General features: G+C 46.9%; 1 protein-coding gene across 1 annotated transcript; it reads right to left on the bottom strand.

Moving 5' to 3' along the window:
- Nucleotides 1-10892: 10892 nt before the first annotated feature.
- Nucleotides 10893-12944, bottom strand: LOC116205196. The gene has a single exon (XM_031537711.1). The coding sequence runs from the start codon at nucleotides 12942-12944 to the stop codon at nucleotides 10893-10895; it is 2052 nt and encodes a 683-aa protein (XP_031393571.1).
- Between the last annotated feature and the right edge of the window lie 680 nt (nucleotides 12945-13624).

The raw sequence follows: 13624 nt of genomic DNA, 5'->3' as shown, positions 1-13624 counted from the left end.
GCCCATGGGTCCCACGACCGAAGAGGAGAAACCGGGAAAAAGCTCGGGTCTCGATTGATCGCGCATTCGAGACTCGTGGTTCGAACCGAATGTTGAATTATCGATATACGCGAGGAAACGGGTTTAAAGAGTCCGAGATTGGCATTTTCCGTGAGAAATTGCCAAATGTCTGTATGAGGCTCGGAAGCCGGTTTTGCTCCTTTTATGCATTCAGAGCGAGGTTGCCCACTTCTGACAGCATATCTTGTATTTGCATCTCACGTCGGTCATTTTGACATAAATTGTCAAATTACGTGGGCACTTGACCCTTAAGTCGGTAATGCAAAATATGGAGCCGGAGATGTCCTAGGAGGCCGAAACTAGATTTCTCAGATTGCTTTCTGAGTTTCTTGGGCGATCCGGAGATCCCTGTGATCTCTGTTTGTCGAGATTGGGCCTCTAAGGATATGAAAAGTGCATTTGAGACCCTTAAAGCACTGCTCGGGGGGTCTAGACGAGTTGTGTGATTCATTCCGACGACTCCACATTGAGCCTTGAGAAGGCTAGCATTGTGTAACGTAAGCATTCGGCATCAAGTTTCCCCAAAGAGGACCTCCGGATATGGATTTTCACTGAAAATGGCCTTTTGTGCTCCTCGGAAGTTACTCGGGAAACCGTGAAGGGTTTTGCTGTCTGTTTTGCCCAATTGCGAATGTCCGCTGGAGTTTTCAGGGCAATGTAGTGTGAACTTCGTTTGCCGTAATTCCATCAGACCAGTCTCCGGTTACGCTCTTCCGAAGAAGGGTATGCCCGTTTTGTCGCTCGGAAGTCATTTAGGGTGTTTGTATGGCTTCCAAAAGACAATCTGAAGCTCTGCACGTGCTCTGTATGATTGTGGGGCGTGGCCGCATCTGATATTTGGAATTAACTTTTCTCCGAGAAACCGGCATTTTTGGACTTCCACTGAAAAGTTGTCTGTATACAGAAAATTGTTCTGTATAGAGCAGATGATTTGCAAAATGCTTTTGGGGACACTTTTCATCTGTTTGGCATTGGAGTGGATTTTTGGAGTCCAATATTGGCTATCTTCCGATGATCGAGCGAACTATCGAAAAATAGAACTGTCCGTGTGATATACTGAAAATGCCGGTTTTGGATATTGCTGAGCTCTCTAGTCACTCTGTTGCTCCTTGATGACCCTGGAGTCCTTCTGTCATATGCATATGTCATTTGCTTGATTTTGCTGACTTGAGAATGAATAGTGATTTCTCGCTCTGTGGAGCCTTCTTCTGTAATAACGCTCAAGTCGTAGCATTGTTTGACTTGTGGACCAAAATGGAATGCTGACAGCTTGCCCCTCTTTGGCTGGATGCTCTGATAGAGGATTCGGCCAAAGATATAGGAGAACCCTGTTTTGGTCATGATGTCCAATATGGCTACTCCCAAGACTGTCTTCCTTTTTTTTTTTTGGATATGTGGGAAATGCCGTACCTAAATGCGAAGGAAAAAAATCGAAATACGGCATAAGCGAGTCTTGCAATAAATAGGAAGGTGCATAAAGGAAATGCATGTCAAAATGTGAAATGGGCTTAATGAAAAATGCGAAGCTTAGAGAAAAGTGTGAAATTTTGACAGAAAGAGTTGAGTTTGATGAAAAGTGCAGAGCTTAATGAAAGTTGTGTTAAGTGAGTGTGGAACCCTAAAAGCTATAAATGTGGGGTGCGTAACTCGAAAACGGTAAATGTTGGGTGTGTAACCCGAAAGCAGTAAATGTTGGGTGTATCACCCAAAAGCAGTAAATGTGTGGGTGTGAAACCCGAAAGCAGTAAATGTTGGGCGTGTAACCCGTGTGGGTGTGAAACCCGAAAGCAGTAAATGTTGGGTGTGTAACTCGTGTGGGTGTGAAACCCGAAAGCAGTAAATGTTGGGTGTGTAACCCGTGTGGGTGTGAAACCCGAAAGCAGTAAATGTTGGGTGTGAAACCCGTGTTGGTGTGAAACCCGAAAGCAGTAAATGTTGGGTGTGTAACCCGTGTGGGTGTGAAACCCGAAAGCAGTAAATGTTGGGTGTGAAACCCGTGTGGGTGTGTAACCCGAAAGCAGTAAATGTTGGGTGTGAAACCCGTGTGGATGTGAAACCCGAAAGCAGTAAATGTTGGGTGTGAAACCCGTGTGGGTGTGTAACCCGAAAGCAGTAAATGTTGGGTGTGAAACCCGTGTGGGTGTGAAACCCGAAAGCAGTAAATGTTGGGTGCGTAACCCGTGTGAGTGTGAAACCCGAAAGCAATAAATGTTGGGTGGGAAACCCCTGTGGGTGTGTAACTCGAAAGCAGTAAATGTTGGGTGTGAAACCCGTGTAGGTGTGTAACCCGAAAGCAGTAAATGTTGGGTGTGTAACCCGTGTGGGTGTGAAACCCGAAAGCAGTAAATGTTGGATGTGAAACCCGTGTGGGTGTGAAACCCGAAAGCAGTAAATGTTGGGTGTGTAACCCGTGTGGTTGTGAAACCCGAAAGCAGTAAATGTTGGGTGTGAAACCCGAAAGCAGTAAATGTTGGGTGTGTAACCCGTGTGGGTGTGAAACCCGAAAGCAGTAAATGTTGGGTGTGAAACCCGTGTGGGTGTGTAACTCGAAAGCAGTAAATGTTGGCTGTGAAACCCGTGTGGGTGTGAAACCCGAAAGCAGTAAATGTTGGGTGTGTAACCCGTGTGGGTGTGAAACCCGAAAGTAGTAAATGTGTGGGTGTGTAACCCGAAAGCAGTAAATGTTGGGTGTGTAACCCGAAAGCAGTAAATGTGTGGGTGTGTAACCCAAAAGCTGTAAATGTTGGGTGTGTAACCCGAAAGCAATAAAGCGGGTGTGAAACCCTGGCTGCAGTGATGTGGGATTTTGCTTTGCAGGATGCCGTGTGCTAAGAGACTCGAGCCCTGGGGTGGAGCGCCTACCTATCCCGAGTGTTCCGGAATCAGAGTCCGCCGTAGTTCTTGCGTGCTTGTGGTACCTGTAATCCTAGTATTATTAGTAAATCATGTGAAAAATACTAACATGAGATAGGCACAGATAAACAGTAAAAAGAGCGTCATTGTGATGCACAGATCTTCAGTTTCGGGGTCGCTTGAGCAACCCATGAAGAATTTTGCTCCCGTTCTCGGAGGCCTAGATACGAGGCCTCCAGGGGCCCCCGTTAGCCATGCATGGGCATATCGAGACTTCCTCGACGATGCCCTGGCAGTTCTATTGTTTGTTCGACGCACCCGTCGGCTTTGAACCCTTCTCAATAGGGTACCGTAGGGCGGCTGCATTTGCAACCTGCTTGTGGATTTCTGTTCAGATTCGGTCTGACTCGGTTTGACCATTTCCAAAGCATTATGACTAGATCCCGGAAAGGAATGTCTGGGATTTCGGCTTTGTGGTAGCCTATTGAAGGGTAGCTGTGACCCATTTGAAGTTATGCAAAGACAAAGAGAAAAGAGAAAGCTTGGGAAGCACGTTGCCCCAGGCTAAAAGGATACACGGATTCCCGCTTGCAGCGAGATGTACCCCCATTTTCCTTCGTCCTTCTGTTGTGTAAGCTGTACCGAACTGCTTGGACAGCGTATTCAGTCACCTACAGTGCTTGATGAAGGTTTCCTCTTGGACGGTTGAATGGTATTGGAGAGCCGATCGGGGATCGTGTTTGAATAGATAACCTGGCCACTTCCTTTGGGGATCCCTTGTCCACATGATATGTGAGAGACTAGGGGGCAATTTTATCTATCTCTCGTTTTGCTCTCCTTTTGCTACGGTCACCCACCTCGGGGCCGCACCTCTCAACCTAAAGGGGAAGAACTCTCCTTTTGCCACGACCGCCCCAAAGGATTTCCGGTCGTGCCTCTCTTTTACCCTAACTTTTGCCTAGGCCGCCCCGAAAAGGGATTTTCAACCTAGCGGGCTCGATTCTTTTATCTCTCGAGTTTACAAGGGCAAAGGGTTCGAAGGTTTCAACCTCCGAGTGCATTGTTTTATGTCTCCGTCGAGGAGTTGTGTCTGCTGCTCCCCTTTTGTTGGGGGTGTCAGCACCCCATTTTCGTCCATCAAGCAGACAAGGCTCATCAAGAACATACAATGCTATGACTCGAGTGTGGATACAGAAAAACGACTCAACAGAGCAGAAAATCACTATTCACCCTCAAGTCGGCGAAATCGGGCAAATGACACATACACCTGACAGAAGGACCCCAGGGGTCAGCAAGCAGCAACAAAGTGACTAGAGAGCTCAACAATGTCCAAAATCGGCATTTTCAATATATCACACGGACGGTACTATTTTCCGATAGTTCGCTTGATCGTCGAAAGATAGCCAATATTGGACTCCAAAAATCCACTTCAATGACAAACAGATGAAAAGTGTCCCCAAAGGCATTTTGCAAATCATCCGCTCTATACAGAACCACTTTCTGTATACAGACAACTTTTCAGTGGAAGTCCAAAAATGCTGGTTTCCTGGAGAAAAATTAATTCCAAATATCAGACGCGGCCATGCCCCACCAGCACACAGAGCATGAACAATGCTTCAGATTGTCTCTTGGAAGTCACACAGACACTTCAAATGACTTCCGAACGGCAAAACAAGCATACCCCTCTTCGGCAGAGCATAGCCGGAGAATGGTCTGATGCAATTACGGCAAACGAAGTTCATACCGCATTGCCCTGAAAACTTTAGCAGACATTCACAATTGGGCAAAACAGACAGCAAAACCCTTTTCAGTTTCCCGAATAACCTCCGAGGAGCAGAAATGGCCATTTTCAGTGGAAATGCATATTCGGAGGTCCTTTTTACGGAAACTTGACGCCGGGTGTCTACCCTACACCATGCTAGCCTTCTCAAGGCTCAACGTGGAATTGTCGGAATAAATCACACGACTCATCTAGACCTCCCGAGCAATGCTTTAGAGGTCTCAGATACATTTTTCAAGTCCTTGGAGGTCTGATCTCGATAAACAGAGATTACAGTAATCTCCAGAGTGCCCAAGCAACTTAGAAATCATTCTGAAAAATCTACTTTCGGCCTCCTAGGACGTCTCCGGCCCCACGTTAGCATTACCGGCTTAAGGGACAATTGTTTACGTTGTCTGACAATTTATGTCAAAATGACCAACATGAGATGCAGACACAAGATATGCTGTCAGAAGCGGACAACTTCGCTCTGGTCACTTGCAATGAGCAAAACCGGCTTCCGAGCCTCACACACATCCGAGACATTTCTCCATGAAAAATGTCAATCTCGGGCTCATTAACTCCGTTTTCTCGCGTATATCGACAATTTGACGTTCAATTCGAACCACGAACTTGGAATGCGCGACCAATCGAGACCCGAGCTTTCTCCCGGTTTCTCCTCACGAGCCGTGGGGTCCACGGGCTGCCCAAGAGCAATCACCCCTTTGCCCCAAACAATTCGGCCTTATCCTCTTGCTCTCTTGCACTCTTTGCCTTCAAAATATCTAGCTTTGTCCTTCTTGCACTCAACCATCACCATCCATGCATTCAATGCATTTGGCTCATCTTCATGAAGAATGCATGGAGGAGATTCATCCTTATCTTGCTTTGAAAATTCGGATCCCCATAAGCATGCCCTTAATCAAGCTTTTTCACACTTAATTGCACTTAAGCATAGCCTATATATACTTTCCAAGTCACTAACTTAATCAGACACCTTCAAGCACTCTCTCTCTAGCATTTCTCACTCAAACAAATGCTCTCAACCTCCCAAGAACTTCAGCAAAATCGCAGCAAGCAAGAACCACCCAAAAACCAAGCAAAACACTCAAGACTTAAGTCGGAATCCATCCCGACTTAAATCCAAACTTCACCAAACTTCATATCCTACATGTTTTCGACCCCCTCTATCCATTTCCGAGCTTAGATTTAAAGTTTGAAACCTCTAAGTTAGAGAATCAGCTCAGTACAGAATCGAGCACAGTTTTGGCCCAGCCGGGTCAAAACTTCCAGCCCTGTTTTCTCACCTTTTCGAGTCGGTCTGAACTTTTAAAACCCATCAAACACCTCCGGGGTTCGTTAGTAGTCGGGAGCCACCGACCTTGCTAAAAAATTCCATCGGAATCCACCGTTATGAATTCCGACCCGAAAACTGCTCAGTTGGGCCGACGTTTCTGACTGTCTGTTCGGTTTTCTTGCAGATCGGGTCGATCCGTGACCCTTTTCGATGAACGACCACTTCTAACACCTCCAGGGGTCAGTTAGAAGTCAGGAGACGTTGGCCTTGCTAAAAAATTCCATCGGAATCCATCGTTATGAATTCCGACCCGAAAACTGCCCAGTCAGGCCAGTTTCCAGACGTGCTCTGTTTTCGGTGATTTTTACAGGACTGTACGGGTCGACCCGACAACTCTGAGAACAAACGACCACCACTGTCACCTAGAGGGGTCCCTTGGCTACCCAAGGCCGCCGACCTTGTCTCAAAATTCCATCGGGAGCCTCCGTGGCGACGTCCGACCCGACTTGTGCCAGTCGGGTCTGTCCACCCTTCCAGTCGGGTCTGTTGCTACCATTCGGGTCTGTTCAAGCCAAAACAGCCCAAACCCGACCCACCAACGGTCCAACCCGACTCTTGAAGGTCCCATCCCACATCTCGGGACTAGGTATGACCATTCCCGACTTAGAGGAGCTAGGACTTTTACATTCTCGTTGCATTTATGGAGTTATAGGGGGTTTTATGTATGTTTTATCTTCAAGTTTTAATCTTTATGCATTTTCCATGTTATATCATGCATATTTATCCTTGATTTATATGCTAGCATGTCGGGAAACCCTTGGATCGTATTCGAGAAGAACATCCAGACCCGAGAATGGCAAAGAGCTCACAGGTTTCCCCCCAAGGGAGGTGACCGAATGCTCTCTTGCTCCTTTCGGGCAAGGAACGATCTTCTTGACCCGATCCAAGTTCGATTCCCGAGTTTCATCGTATTTTCTCACGTGCATGAAGTCGGTATTGTTTTATCGATTCCTTAAATAACTTGTTTGTGCATGTTTGCATGTTCGAATGCGTTATTCAAATTATGGCAATACTGACTTTCGTTTAATCGTGTCCTTTATCATGTTTGTCGTTTAAGCATGCGAGAAATGATTCGAAACGAGATAGAGAAACCTCGTGGAACCTCATTCGGGCCATGAGACCTCTCGGTTATCTCCAAGGAGAAGTAACCGAGAGCCTCTTAGACTCGTACGGGTTGTATGAGGCTTCCTCTTCCCGTTTTGAGTCCGTTCTCGGCTTTCGTGTAATTTGCAATTTACATTATCGTCGCAATATCGCATGAAAATGTCTTTTCAAAACAAATCATGCATGGATTCGGGTATCGATGACTCATTCGGGTCCATTCGGTTACGAGGGTAGTTTCGGTCATTGGACCAAATTATCCTCGATCCTTATGGAATCGTCTTGGTCGCCGAGTCACGAATCGTTTTCATAATTAATGCATCCGGCACAACCCTTAAGCATTAATTCCACAAACGGGTTAATCGGGACGCTCACATGAGTAAACCCACTTCACATTGATAAAGTTTACACGAATTGACCATTAACTGATAACTCGCGTCGATGAGTTGTCAAATGACGTTGGTGCCCTTTTCAAACTTATCAATTTCAAAACCCGAAACGCGCGGTCCGATGTAGCATGGACGTCTGAAAAGAGCTTCTGTGTCTCAACTTGAATGTTTACCTGATTCCAGGTAACTCAGGTCAGGATACAAAAGATCTTTCTAGATCACTTCCGGGCAGATCGACCGGTTCTTTGGCTTTTTCAGGGTTCTTGCACAACCCTGGATGATCCAGGGAATTGGTCGACACCGGCTACAAGCCGAGGTGGCCCGCACTGCGATGTTTCCCCTTTTCTGAAAACAATTTTCAAATAAAGGGTAAAATCGTCTTTTCACAATTCAGCGACACCCTTAGGGCTAGCATGACAAAAACACTACAGTACGGGATAAGAACGGGCTACCTGTTTAGGTGCAGGTTCATCTGCATAGCCTTTTCTTATCTAACTGATGAGTTTCTGTCATCCTAACATAGACTCGGGTAACTAGAACGGTTATCTCTGTCAGAAAACATGCAAAATGCTAATTAACCTTTCACTCGACCTAACCAAACACTAGATAATGGTTAGGAGGAATTCTAGATTCCAAATCTAGAGTCAAAACACGAGTTTGGCTAATTCAGTGGAAATTCAGTGTCACAATACATAACAACTGTAAAAGCAATCCACACACATGAGATTTGACTCTCTTTGTCAAGCTCTCAAAACAAAACCGAATGCTAAAACATTGGCAAGTACTTGTTTGTCTAGGGTAGGATTTGCATGCCAAAATACCCCGGATTAACAACTTGTTAAAATACGTACACTCGATAATAACAAACATCTTGTCTGTTATTTACCTGCTGCGTGTTATCTTTCCGCACCTGTTTGCCATGCGGGTCGAGCCTGATCCCTAGGCCGAACAATATTAGGGTTTAACACCCTAATCATTGAGCACAGGGTTCAACGCCCTAATCAACACTCACAGGGTCCAACGCCCTATTTAGTGAGAGCGTCCATTGAATTTCAGTTCTTCGGTCTTTTCCCTAAACTCACGGTGAGTTAGAGTGGAATAATAACCGAACGCGAAACGACTAGAATTCGACCCTTTTGGTAATTTGTATTTATTGTTTTCGAGAGCATTGTAAGGATTATATTTTGTACATTTATTCTGTAAGAATTCCAATCGGTGAGCGAATGGTCCGAGAGTCGAATTAATCGAATCGGTCTAATGCTTGCCCAGATACAAGTAAATCCAAGAACTCGCAGTTTTGGTTCACGCAGGGATTCAACCTCCATGGTTCGATGAACTGTAACGCAAGATTGTGAACCAACTCCCCGACATACGGGTTTACTTCTCTCTCGGCTTCTCAACCGACATCGTTGGGTTCACCGAATCTTCGGTGTCAAAACATGCGAGCTGAGTGCAACTTAATTCAAGCGGTAAAAGATAAAACATGCAAGCCTAGTAAACCAGAGTACCGAAAGGGCGTGCGGGATATAGGCCTGCACGTAACATGAACCCCCGAACACGGATTTTCCGGTTCTGCACAAACTAATGCCTTAACAACAACTAGGTGTTCCATACCCCTAGACCCCGGGTAACTTATCCGCCCTCGACCTTCGGGTCGTAAAATGATAAGTGGCGACTCCTTTTCTCACGCGTGTCCGTCACGCGTCCCCACGGGAAGGTGGACACTCCCAAGCCGCGCGATCCAAAAGCGCGCATGCGGGCCCCGACGAGAGTCCACATTCGGGTCCGTACATGGGGTTTGTTGACTTCTCTGGATTGGCGGCGCCGGTGCTCTTGATGAATCTCGGCAGTGCCCTGTTTTGTTTATTAGCGGGTTTTTCCCGCGTCTTTTCTCTCTCTCTTCATTGGCGGGTTTTTTTCCGCTTCTTTTCGCTCTTTTTTTTTCTTGCAGTTGGGGTTTGTTTTGTGCTCCGTGTCTTTGTTTGAAACTCCTCGACTTTGCATCGCCGAGGCCACTTTGGTGTGCTTTTGCCTCATGGAGACTTGTTGCGTGTTGCTAGCCCTATTTTGTGAGGACCGACTTTTTTGGAAGTTTGACTCTCGTGCACTCGAAAGCTGAACTTCGTGTCATTTGCCCTTGCAAGCATTGCATGTGAATTTCCCCTGTTGACTAGAAAGAAAATGTAGAATCGCCCCGTGAATAGGGAACCGAGGTTTCCCTGGTGCGAATGTTGATCGGGGATGCCCTTGTCTTCATTTGTGGAAGTGGCCTGTGGCAGGCGCCTTGTGCGATGTCTTATATCATCTCTTGTTGTTCTTTGCAGTACGTGCCTCTTGGAGGGTGCACGCTACTGAAGTCACTGGATGTTCGAGGAAGACTGTTGCATCGATGCTGAGTGATTCACTCAATTGTCCTTGTCTTTGGCTTCATAAGGGGTACCTCATCGTCGAACACCTCCCTTGTCAAAGTATAAGGAAGGGTCTGAGACAAGTTCTCGGGGAAGCGTGAACTCGCGCATCGCTCTTTGCTTGTGGTCAATGTGCCCCTGTGAAGGATGACAAAGAAGACAATGCATTAGGCGATTATGCGGGGTGATATGTGGTAAGAAATATGTGGTGATCCCATGGGAAAATCCCTTTTTGTCCCGCGCACAACCCATGGGGTGTCGTGTGTGGATGACATTTGTTTCCGAGAATCTAGTTATCACCACTCTGGAGTGGTTAGACCATGACTGAGGTCACATAAGCATGTTTTCCCTAATTGCGAGTAGGCATACGCAGCCATCCTAGGGAAGGCTCGAGGAGCCGGGTCCCATGAGGACAGGTGAGTCGAACAGGTCCAACAGAACTAATAGGGCGTCGCAAAGACTGTCCTAATATCCTGTTTGAAGGATTTGTTCATGTCGGGAACCCATTTGTAGGAATGGATTTAAATTAAAGCAAAAGAGAGTTTAAAGAAGACTGCGCATGTTGTTCCAGTGCTTAGTCGGCGGCGACGGCAGAGGACGGTTGAGATCCATTCTTTGGTTGGAGACATGATAGTGCTAGTATCTCTTGCATCAAGGATTAGATCAAAATACTCCACTTGTAATACTGTCACTTGCGCCCTTGGAGTATTATTCAGATGGAGTTGAATCCAAGTCGATTTGGAATTTAGAATGAGCCTGGAAATAACAACAATTCATTTCAGAATGTGGAAATGCGGAGAACGAGTCAAAATAAGGAGAATCATAGAGGCAGAAATTAAAAACTGTGCAAGGGATTTTCATTAGAGTTTATATTACAGCAAAAGATCCCTCTTCCGTCATGTGGCTTACAGTTTTGCCAACATGCGGGAGCTTTATGTACATAAGTAGCCTCATGGAGAGGTCATCTATTCTTCTTTAGTCTTGTCCTTTCCGAGGGGGTAAGTGCCGATCATGTTGACAGTCGGGCCTGAGCTGGATACGTGGTCAGGGAGAGGATTGGTCTGGACGTTCGGTGGCTTCACCTCATTGAATGAGAGCAGTTTTTTGTCAATCAACTCCTGCAACCGGCCTCTGAGAACGTGACAGTTATCGGTCGTGTGTCCTGGAGCACCTTGATGAAACTCACAGCGCAGATTTTGATTCTGTACTGTAGGGTCAAAGTTGGGACCAGGCGCCTCCGTTCGGATTCTGTTGCTTGCGAGGAGCTGCGAGAGTATCTGAGAGAGAGGAACAGGAAGAGGTGGATACTGGGGTCGAGGCCTAACCTGGCCTCTATTACCTTGCTGGGTTCGCAAAGCTGGGGCCCGCTTGGCCGGTTGAGGAGTACTCGAAGCCGGGGGCCCGCTTGATTGCACTTGAAAAGCCGGAGTATATTGCTGACCAAAAGACTGCGGGGCCTGTAGAGGTGCATAAGCAGGAGGAGCTGAGTAGTAAATCGGTTGAACTGGATATTGTTGCTGCGGGGCAAGATGATACGGCGATGAAATAGACGGAGCGACATTAACTGCATATTGCTGATGGCCGGGGTACCCCGGGTTTACCGCACCAACATTAGCGTCTCTGCCTTTCCTGTTGTGGGAGGAAGCAGCAGTGACGGCTGTCTTCTTGGAGGATTCACCCTCTCCCTTTCTGACCGAATGGTCAATCCTTCCCAGTTTAATCCCAATGCTAACCTTCTTGCCAGCCTTTATCATCGCGTTAAAAGATGACATGTGTCCCAGGAGATGCAAGTAGTATGCGCCTTTGAGGGTTCCATGAAAGATCTGGATCTGTTCCGCTTCGTCAATTGGAGGACGGTGTTTGGCCGCCTCAGCACGCCATTGAGTAGCATAGTCCTCAAAGGCTTGCTCCTCTTGCATTTCCATGACGCTTAACTCGAGATAGGACGGAGCTATGCCAGTATTGTAGCCATACTGGGTCACAAACTTCTTAGCGAGTTCATCCCAAGTGGGAATGTCCGCTGCTTTGAGAGAGGTGAACCAATTGAGTGCTGCTCCTTTCAAACTTTCCTGAAAAGTCTGAATCATAAACTGCTCATATCCCCAGTACGGCATCATGCGGTTTCGATAGCCTTGCAGATGTGGCTTTGGGTCTGTGATCCCGTCATACTTGTTGAAATCGGGAATCTTGATCTTTGGAGGCAGCCTCATGTCTGGAAAGAGATTCAGGTCCAAGTAACTCGTGTCATAACGAGAGTCACTTTCTTGGAGAGCCTTCATCATCTCTTCCATTCGTTTCATCCGGCGCTCCTGTTCTATCTCCGTAGCAGGGAGAATATATGTCGGTGGAGCTTCAGTGGCAGCCACAGCTTGTGCATCTGGGTTATAGTAAGGAATGTTTAGGATCGATGGAGTTCGGTGTGGAAGACTTATTTGGGGTTGTGGAGCTGGGAAAGGAAATGGCTCAACGATAGGAGCAGGAGCATGTGTGCTTGTGGCTGATACTGGCATCGAAGGAAGCGCAAGCATAGCTGGATCAATTATCGGTACCGTCGTTGGCGGAGGAGGGAAAGTCACCGGAAGTGTTACCGGAAGAGGTGCAACAGACGGATAGACCTCCGGTGCGTGTGTCAACGGTGGAACGGTCGCCGAGAAATGTGTCGGCGTTGGAATAGGCACAACATCATTCTCTGGTGCAAGGATTGGTGGGACCCAAGGAGACGGATCAACCATTGACCCATACACAGGAGGTGGGATGGAACTCGAAGAAGCACGGTTTGGTCCGCTGAGCAAAGCCATAAGTTCAATGATGTTGGAGGCCATCCGATTAACTGTGCCTTCGAGCGCTGCGATGCGTATAGCTTCATTGGAAGATGGTAAAACTGGAGGCACCGGAGTCGATGACATGTACATGGATGGCGGGACATATGATGGAGCATACGTAGCAGGTGATTGGGACCGCATTGTAGTTGGTAGGGTGACTTCTCCTGAAGGAATTGGTGGATCAATTTCCTCCATCCTTAGTCGATGCCAGGTGGGATAGCGGTGTGATGCCGCCAGTTGTGGTTACCTATGTCTATAAGTGTGTAAGTATGGATGCGAAAAGAAAAAAAAATGTCTACTAAATTAAACGGGCAAGATAATAATTAAATGAATGAAATGCATGAATTTCAAAGAAACACTAATATCATTGCTTGGTTCGATTCAAATTCCTCGATTTACGAAGATGAATCGTTTGATTTTAAAAAGGAATCTAAACATTGAATCGACAATCCATCGCGCTCGGCAGCCGAGTGAGCGTCACGTAGGATCGAACGGGCGAAGACACTGCCGGCAACTAGTCCAAGGGATGTGAGACCTTTTGCGCATTTGCCCGTGTCCAGTCCAGCGTAGCGTTCAAACATGCTATCTCTCTGTCTAGGCTCTCGATAGCTGTCCTTGGGAATGTCTGATCGATGGGGCGATCACTGAAAAGTGACAAGCTACTGATAATGTTGCGGATGTATGCTTGGTCGGTCAGTCAAAGCATTCCTTCTTGCGGTTGATCTGCTAGTCCAGCGGCACGATGCAGTCGAGCCTAGACAATGAGCCGGACGGATCATCCTTACCTAAATGGGAGAGACTGTCGGTTCAATGTTTAAAATCGAACCAATGCAATGTCCTAATTTGTTTTGAAAATATGCATGCAGTGCAGAAAA

Source organism: Punica granatum, chromosome 1 (genome assembly GCF_007655135.1).
Source record: "Punica granatum isolate Tunisia-2019 chromosome 1, ASM765513v2, whole genome shotgun sequence".
NCBI classification, from domain to species: domain Eukaryota; kingdom Viridiplantae; phylum Streptophyta; class Magnoliopsida; order Myrtales; family Lythraceae; genus Punica; species Punica granatum.
This window is presented reverse-complemented; position numbering and strand designations above follow the sequence as displayed.